Source organism: Festucalex cinctus, chromosome 13, assembly GCF_051991245.1.
Source record: "Festucalex cinctus isolate MCC-2025b chromosome 13, RoL_Fcin_1.0, whole genome shotgun sequence".
Classification (NCBI taxonomy): domain Eukaryota; kingdom Metazoa; phylum Chordata; class Actinopteri; order Syngnathiformes; family Syngnathidae; genus Festucalex; species Festucalex cinctus.
Genome location: NC_135423.1, coordinates 11,842,501 through 11,852,096, shown reverse-complemented (window position 1 = coordinate 11,852,096; position 9,596 = coordinate 11,842,501). Strand labels below are relative to the sequence as shown.

At 38.4% G+C, this 9,596-nt stretch overlaps 1 protein-coding gene across 3 annotated transcripts in view; it reads left to right on the top strand.

Moving 5' to 3' along the window:
• Positions 1–493: 493 nt before the first annotated feature.
• drd2a (dopamine receptor D2a) overlaps positions 494–9,596 on the top strand; it is a 52,803-nt gene continuing 43,700 nt past the window's right edge. Inside the window, exons 1-2 of one of the 3 annotated variants that reach the window (XM_077542023.1) lie at positions 494–562; positions 6,773–6,977. In XM_077542023.1, coding sequence (XP_077398149.1) covers positions 6,908–6,977 — 70 coding nt within the window. In that variant the 5' untranslated portion in view covers positions 494–562; positions 6,773–6,907. Of the gene's footprint in view, positions 563–6,469; positions 6,978–9,596 lie in introns of those variants that run through there. The other 2 variants (XM_077542022.1, XM_077542021.1) reach the window with 2 other exon arrangements.

The following is a 9,596-nucleotide window of genomic DNA, read 5'->3' as shown; positions in this document are numbered from 1 at the left end:
GAAAATGAGTCTCTCTGTCTCGTTGTTTTATGTTTAATTTGCATTAGCATGTCTTCAATCTCCATTAGCATGTCCTTATTAAATATTCAGAGTGGAAATGGTGCACAAGTCCACGTTTGTCGACAAAATGACACAATGCACTTCGACATTCTCAGACACTCGCAGCCATTTCCCTCCTTGAACGTTATCCCCAGCAGATGTGATACATTTGAGGCTGTAAAAGTGACACGAGTTTCCTCCTTGAATACTTAACAAGCCCTCTGTTGACATTTTCAGAAGAAGAATCCGGAAAAACACCGACAAACAAACAGATGCAGTAATGTGGTGAACCTCAAGCAAAAATAAAAGACAAAACAAAATCAAATGTTGCAACTTCCGACCTGCTTTTCCTCACCGTGTCTCATCGTATCCGTCTGGTGCTTTTCGCTCTGTCCTGCGTACTCCTCTTTGCACAGGGGTCAAACTAAATGCTTTCTTGTTTGTCCAGGGAGCACGTTGCGGCTTCAGCGATAGCAAACTGTTGCGTGTGCTCTCGTCCAAACACATGGAGGTCAGTGGGAAGGTGAGACAGCAAACACTGCGTGCGCCTTTATGTTGTTTGTTTTGGTGTGTGCGGTAACAAAAGCTTTAGCATTTGCAGCTGCACTAGCAAAATTGTATGTTTATTATTCTTCATTCAGTCATATACCACCACCTCAAAATGGGTTGTGGAAAGTGGTTATGTAGTTTTTGCCTAATCATGCTAATTAGTATTTGTCAAGTCATGCTTTTGATTGCAACTACTAGCTAGCTAACCAGAAACTAATTTGCTGCCTGCAATCACTAACAATCTTTGTTTTCATGTTTGAGGTAGTTAGGCGGGAATTATTAACTCATTTGCTCCCAATAACGTATAAACACGTTTTGTTTTGTTTTTTGTAATGTTTTAAGTGTCCCAAAGACGTTTTTTTTTTTTTTTTTTTTTTATGTTAAAACATACAGAAGGCTTTGATGCAGCCTCTCAACTGCAAAGAACGGTTGCAGAAATGGTAGTTATTACACAAACGGCCAGCAGGTGGCAGCAGAGCAAAGGAGATCAACCAGGGCCATCTAGAAAAAAAGCTAAATTACTTAGAATTTTAAATAGATTTGTGAAAACTGATGAAACTTAGCTCTCTTCTAATGCTAATTGCTGCAAAACGGAAACAGATAGAAACATACTTTTTTTTCCTGATGAAAGAAGAGACTTTAATCTTTCTTTTGATACGTTTCATGCTTTTATAGCAATAGAACACAATATTCTGTGGGGCTTGCAAAATCAGCCCAAATCCAGTAAAACAGCCGGGAGCGAACGGGATTTTGTTTCTGTGAAAATGCCTGGGAGTGAATGAGTTAATTAATTAATTAACAACAAAAATATCACAAATTTAGAGGAGGGGTTGGCAAAGAATGGCCACATAAGCTCACTCTGTTATTCATGCTGGCCCACCGAGCATTAAACATTATCAAATTTCTTCTTAAATTAGTTGATTAAAATATATTCACTATATTAGCACATTAAATAATTATTTAAGATTGTAAATAATAAAAATACTGCATGTCAAAGTATTTTGTTATTTATATACATTTATAAATCATTAATAAATTAATTATAAATAACATTAGAAATTAAAAGGATTTATTTTATTATAAAAACATATAATCAATGCTAACGTAAAATTAATAACACACATTTAAACTTTTTTTTTTTAGTTTAACTCATCTATAATGTCCTGTACAATCTGTCATAAAAAAAACAACAACAAACAAACAAAAAACCCTTTGTTGCCTGTACTTGCGTCCTTGACTTCTTCCATAAAAACTAGAACTCCATTCATAAAGGTAATAAGGAAAGCAGTTTTCTCTGTTAAAGCGCTCATAATCAGCACAGTGACTTGAATTCAGAGGAATAATGAGTCGCATATGAGAGTGCAGGTACTTTTCACTATACAGTAGTCCACTTAATGTCCTTTCGTCCCTTTAACTGCTAGTTTCTCTGAATTATTTCTGCAGATTATCTTACATCCAAATGAGTCCAACTCGGGCGAATGAGTCCTTTCACTCTTTACTGTCTGCTACGAAGCACAAATAGTCACTTCCCATTCATTCACTGGCCGGGGAGAAAAGCTTTTTCAAGTTGACTCGGTTTTATGACGCGCAAGCGGAGAACATTGAAAGCATCTTAACAAATTCATCGGCGTCATTTCACAGTCACGCGTATCCAAAAGGCTATTTAGCATGTTGGCAAGGCACTAAATGACCTTCAGTTACTCTTTTTGCACTCGAGCGTCTACTCTCGCCATCTAAAAGAGCCTCAAGTTAGCTCTGTTCTTTGGTGACCAAATGAGATTTATTTTAATTATTTTTTTTAAACCCTGCATTAATTATTTATTTGACTGCTCCTGTGCTTATATTTCACTGAGTACATCTCTTTCTCTCTTGTTTTTCTCCAGCCTTCACAAAAAAGATGAAAATGTTTGCAAGCTTCACTCTGCTCTCACAAATTGCACAGGGAAAAGGTGTCATTTTACCAAAAAAAAAAGTCATTTTAAAATAGACACTAAATCAGCAGCATCCACGTCTTGTCTTGAGTGTCAGCATCTTTCTTCCATAATATTCACTTAAGTGCATAATTGCTCTGGCAGAGCGAGACAGCTCAATGAGGTAACAATATGCTTTAAATGAAGAAAAAGAGGGCACTCCGTTGTCACTCTCTAGGGATGACTTTCCCCCCAATTAAGTAAGATATTTTACTGTGCAGGGAAATCAATTTTTCTACCTATTATTTCCATTTTAATTTCACACCTTCTTGATTGGTTTAATTCTGTTTGGCGGCCAACTTATATTCAAAGCTTCTCACTTTGTAACCTTCAATCTTTTCCAGTTTTCAGGTTTGTTTTTGTCTGTCCATCCCTCTTTCCTTTTAGTGAATATCTCTTCCAATCAAAAAAACTGTTCTACTGGAGGAAAAAACAACTTATTCTTTTCTCATTTTATATTAAACAACCGCACTAGGCAATCATGTGTGTAAGCAATCATTTGACACAATCATTCAATCTATTTTATTTTGTATTTCTGTGTTCACGTATTAATTTACCATTTCAACACAGCTTTGTCCAAAAAATGAAAACTGTAATTTGATTTTTAATTTCATTTCATCTGAATGATTAATGGTGTGCACTTATACAGCACTACAATGTTTAGTTGTAATAACAGTGTTCACCACTAGATGACAGAAATTGCTAACAAACCACCCTAAAACTTTAGTTCTCCACCAGAGAAGAAGACAGCATCTTGCCAGGTCAAGAAAATGATGCCTTTCAAGTCAAATAGTAAGCAGATCATATGTTCACCGAATTTCAATTTTAATTTTGTTAGCAATCTTGTGGCATTATAGAGCACAATAAATACATATAAAAGTGAATACCAAGAATTGGTTAAAACAGAAAAAGAGAATTGTAATAAAGAGTGACACATATTTTGATCATTAGATTCACACACAATACCTGTACGTGTGTGTTCATGTGCTTGAGGCTGTTTTCCCCGCACAGTGAATAACTTTTCCTTTCGATATGTGACTCTCCTGAGAGGAATCGAATGCATCCTTTCACTCTGCTCTCATTTAAACATGATTTCTTTGCTTTATGTGCCAACTACTCTTCATGCAAGGTCCCTTAATGCTAACCAACGGTAATATTGTCAATTTTTCATGGACGTAAACCTTAAAGTGACAACCGGCGGCGCATAAAAAAGGAGCATGTGCAGAGAAGGATGTCGCGATCCCCTCAGCATTCCGCCGACATCCCCTCATCAACTCAAGTTAATAGAGGCCATATCAGGTGGCAGCAGGCTGTAAAGTTTCCTGATGGCATTCAGCATTTACATGCGTTTGTGTCTTCCCACTACAAGCCTCGAGGATGTGCGCGCTCTGTACGGGCCGCATGCATATGAGGGTGCGTCATCCTGTGTTGACGCTGGTGTGCTGGCACTCGGTGTGCTTTATTTTTTGGGAAACAACCCTGATGTGATCCCAACGTGATGCTTGCTTCCAGCAGGATTTCCCACAGCCTGTGGAATGTTTTTTTTTTTTTTTTTTTTTTTATATTCATGGAGCTACCTTCTGTATATACCAATAGAGAGACTGAGAAATAATTAGGTTCATTATATCCTTGTTGGAACAAGACATTTCATGAAAATCAAAGAAGCTGAGTAGAACTGTGCTGCTTTATGATGTTTCTAATATTTCAACAACCACCGCTCACAGATCTTTTATTGGATCTTATGCCGTTTTGTTCACAAATCGGAGACACAAGAGTTCTTTGCACTGATGTTTACTGTGGGCCTTGCTTTTACCACAGACACACCGTAGAACTGGTGAGACAAATGTACAATGAAATAAACTTAGCTTTATAAAACATCGAAAATATAAAATACAAACAAAAAATATACATACCACTTTGGCCTGCTAGTGAACAAACGGGTACTTGTGTAACTTAATTATCTTCACTTGAGCTCTGCAAATGTCGCGACGTTGCGCTGCTGTGGCTGTATCGGACTATTGCCTTCTACGCTAACGAAAACAGGAAGTGACCTAATCATGCTCTAAAAGTCAAACATAAAATTTACCATTTTAATTTACTTGCAAACTAATTATTAATGAGAATATAGTCCTAAGCATACAAAAATAATAGGAAAATAAAAACAATGTACCTAAACAAAATAAGTTTGCGCACCATAGTAAGCTTGTATTACAATTATTGAAACACCAGCTCCTCCTACTGGCGAAACACAAAACCGCAACTGCTTCAACCGTTACAGATCTGATGAAATTGTGAATTGTTGAAGTTTGTAGTAAAATAAGATAAAGTGAATGTCACGTATATTTAAGCAAACACAGCTTGTCTTGCAAAAGTTAACTAGCTTAATACTAAAACATAATAAAAAGCGGTATAGAGGGGCTAACGAATAGCACCACTTATAGTAGTATAGACCTTTTAGTAACAAATGCTCTAGTGCAAACAGCTCAATAACATATACTGAAAGATGATATAACGCAATTCACAGGCATATATTATTTCTACTGGTGTATTCAAGGATCTTTTGTCGCTGTTTCCGGGTGGATCATCTTAACGATTGGTTCTCAGTCCCGTCAATCAATCTGCCTTAACTACGTCGTGCGTGCTCGTCCCTAGCTGCGCATGCGCACTTCGACTGTTTGTAGCACGTAGCCGCAAAGCTTCGGATTCAGCCATTCATCAATGTTGCTCCACCGACCACACTTTGAAAATGGCTGAAAGCCGCAAGAGGACATCCGTCTATGAAGTGAGGCCGGCTGCAGAAACTGATGAAGATAAGCTCGCACATTCTGCTCACCCCTGCCAGGGTTGTTGCAAGATTTTAGTTTTTGGCCATATTGCCCAACCTAGTTATTTTTTTTAATTCACAATGTTTCCAGATAAATGTGACAGAAATGTTGGTGTTATTTTCATCATGAGTCATTTTACAGAGCCCTAAACTTGCCGTGCTTCTGTTTTTGTTTACAAGCCCTTAAACTAAGGAAGAATGGAGTGTCCTGTAACACCACGCCTCAAGCATCCCACATTTCCGCTGTTTAAAGCGCATCCTTCCAAATTTAATTTCCACTTAATACTAGGGATAGACCGATTATCGGCTGGGCCGATTATCGGCGCCGATATTCAGCATTTTGAGAAATATCGGCATCTGCCATTTTGAAGAATCATATGGCCGATAATAGATCCTTTTTTATTTTTTATTTTTTTAAGTGTTAACTTCAGGGAACTAATTTAAATATAAATGTTTAAAAAAAGTTTTTATTTTCATTTTTGTCGACCCTTGAAACTCTCTGCACCTTCTGTTTTTGATTGAAATTAAAACTAAGATAAGTAAAAATTTAATATTTTGGATATTTGGAAATTTTGGAAGACTTATTTTTTGTAGAAAATAATTGTTTTGTTTTTATTTAACTTTTGAAAACATGCTACTGCGCCTGGGAGAGCCCAGAACTTGTCTATTAACTAAGATTTTTTTTGGGAAAAAAAAACCCCTTAAAAATATTTTACTAACCCTAAAAGTTGCTCAATATACATGTGCTTAAAAAAATTAATAAAATAAAAAAAAAAAAAGATAAGAGCTGGAGTTTGTATTTTTTCCCAATTTTGATGTCCCTTTTTAGTGAAAATGAATATCGGCTCCAAATATCGGTTATCGGCATCCTTCACTACTAATAATTGGTATCGGGATCGGGCCCGAAAAAAACCTTATCGGTCTATCTCTACTTAATACCCTTTTAATTTCCCGCTACATTACCACCTCCACTCATCCACTGGTCTAGGGCAGGGAAACGTGTCCATTTTGCTCCCAGCTGATTTCCATCTGAAGAGGACGCGTATAATATTACGCACGTTTGAGCTGATTCGAGGAAAAACGGAGACGCGACGAGGCTCGGCGTGTTGAGCGTTCATCCGGCAAAGTGTGCACAAATGAGCGCGAGGGCTTGGGACAGATGTAACCCCGCCTTCTTTCTCCACTTTCTCACTCCTTGTCTTCGCCGCGCGCCTCCTCACTCACTCAGTACGGAAGGTAACTCCGTGCGTAAAAAGCTGCCCCTTGGATGCTCAAAGCATTCCTGGAAATGCGTTTTTCATCACCAACCCGCTCACGGTTGACCATTCAAAGCGAGCTGAGCATTACTGTGACTCTCATTGTGATTTGTTTTTTTCCTTTCTTTCGTCAGTGTTTATGTGGCGTTGCTCCAAATTGCCCCGATGCCTCCCGCACTAGTCGTCGATGCATCCACTCGCTGCAACGTGAGACCAGTCGACAACGTGCAAAGCAAATGAAAACGAATCAAGTTGGCAGCTAATTGCCAATGCTGGATTTAACCGAAGGTGACAGGACGCAAGCAGCGACGGAGATCCGCTCAAACTTATGGCGTGAAGGTAAGATTTGCAAACTTTACCTTAGAATGATGCTGTCCTCGTCTATCTTCTGGGTCACGTTAAATGATTTATTGGGGTGAAATCCACTAATAGACTTTAAATTATTGCTTCAGTTAAAATCCCAAATGTTAGTTTCCTATTGGTTATGGGAGTTGCGATGACCCTTTTCCCCTTTCTCTATTAAATGCATGGACAAATTGAGTCAAACAGATCGTCACCTCCCTAAAATGGCAACACCATTTCTTCATCTCCTCATGATGCTGACCACTTCTGCTAAAATCACTCACATGCTCAGGTGCACACTTCAGGCTGTAATAACAGATTTATTGATTTTGCCATTTGGTTCACTTTGGTGCATGACTTTGAGGAAGGTGCGTTTGTTATGATGCATTATGATTATTTGTGGGTTGAGTGTTTAGAGAGTTTTTTTTTTTTTTTTTTTTTTTTTTTTTAAATAACAGTAAATCGGTTTTATGTGTTTTCACAAAGAGTGAGTCAGGCTCAAGCACTGTCTAAGGTGCCAACTCCTGGCTGACAGTATTCATATTGGGTTCACAGCCTTGCAAAAAGTTAACGTGTTGATAAGCAAATGTGTGCATGTGTGTGGAGAACTAATTGCATGTGATGCTGTTGAAAATGAAGTTAACAGTGGTGCAATTGATGTTTTTTTTTTGTTTTGTTTTTTAAATTAGTCACATTATGACCAGCTGTTGGGTGATATTGACCTTCAGGCTTCAAGACTGATCAGATCTATTATATTGTGGGAATATGATAAGGAGGAGGAAAGAGCAAAAACTGCTTTGTAAACAACACATTTTTATATTTAGTGAGCAGCTGTTGTGTTCTGCTCCCAAATTGGAGCTGTCATAAAAAAAAATACACTTATGTCCAGCTGTGTTTGGCAAGATAAGGTAAACACCACGTAAGCACTTACTGTAAGTGCATCCTGTAGCAACAAAACATGGCCAATTTAATGGCAGTGTACTGTATATGAGAAAGGGTGTTCTGCATATTGCTTCCCAGTTGGAGTCTTCACTATTGGTCCGTATGGATCCTACACATCCCTCACAACTGATTCAGCTTTTTCTTGAGCACTTATCAAGCCATGCAGACTATTTGACAGAAATAGCTCCAGTGAATCAAATCTCCTGGAGGGATTCTGAGAAGGGTCCGTCTAAAAGGCATGTCCAGCCCAGCTGCATTGGATTACGATCAGCTAATGATAACGGAAAACATTTCCTGAGCAAAATAAGCTATCACTTCACGTTTTTTTTTTGTTTTTTTGTTTTTTTTACGAGGCTGTCTTAAAGTGAATAAAGGCTCAGGTGTACCACAAAATGGGGTGGGAGAATGAGAGGGATTGAAAGCCAAATCACTTTATTTGAATTGTGCAAACTGCTCTCTACCAGGCCTCGTGTCTTCAGCACAAGAGTCTAACAGTCCGTGCTTCATAAAACCAAAATAAACAACACTCGTGACTTGCAAACATCTGAGCGCTGTCGCCGAGAGCAAACACATGACATGACGGTCAGCGCGGGTTGATGTTTTTGATAAACACGAAAACAAGCAAACAGGCTATACTGCGTGTAATGAAAACCAGTTTGGACCGGAAAATCGGTTTTGAATTAAAAGATGGGAGTGCATCTGTACACGAACTATGACTCTTTGAATCATATTGCACCCAATGTCTCGAGATACATATCTCCTTATATACAGATAAACAATTAGCTAGAGCGATACATACATGACACATTTACATTACTAACAAGTTCGTTCGTATTGAAAATTGATTTCCCAACAAGAAACTCACTATCATAATCATACCCCCCGGCACTGAGTCGTACTTTATCGGATCGAATCGTTATCCCATTGATTCAAACCGCGTTGAATCATTTCTCTTTCTCTGAATCGTATCACACCCCATGTAATGAGTTTGGTATCGAATCAGCTTCTATTGGCGAGTGCATCACTCTCTGGAAGTAAAATGGATGCAATGTTTCCAACATTTTGCTCTCCTTGTTTAAGTTCATGAGAAGGGCAACATACCAGGGTTCAGATTATTCAGTTCTCGGTTATTTTCACCACTGGTTAACCGCCGTTTAAATTCTTGACCCACTGTTGGCTATCCAACCATTAAAGGGATTACATCACATTATTTTAAGACCTTCCAACAGTTAACTATTGGCATATAATTATTGAATCTTACCTTAGACACCGTGGCGATGCAATTTCTTATGAAATATTAGGTGTTTTGCTGGTTAGTTTTCTAACACGGAAGTAAAACGCCCAGTTCAGTAAAACCCCGCCTCTCCCCGTCTGATTGTCACGCCCCTGGCGAGCCGACTGCAGTCTGCTGTGTGAGCTCTGCGTTTGAGCACTCCTCTGAATGCAAGCCATCAATTCTTCAATAAACATTTGAAAGAATTTGAAAAATCTTGGAGGAGGAGGGAAGAAGGGAGAGGAAAGAAGGAGGAGGAGAAAAAATAACCTGAGCTGGTCCCGAACCAGGGACTTGTTGCTTACAGAATGAGCATGCTAACCACTATACTATTTGTTCAGTTATGTTCAATAGTGTACAACTTTTACTTGTATTTTACACAAGTGTCAGCCAGAACTGGG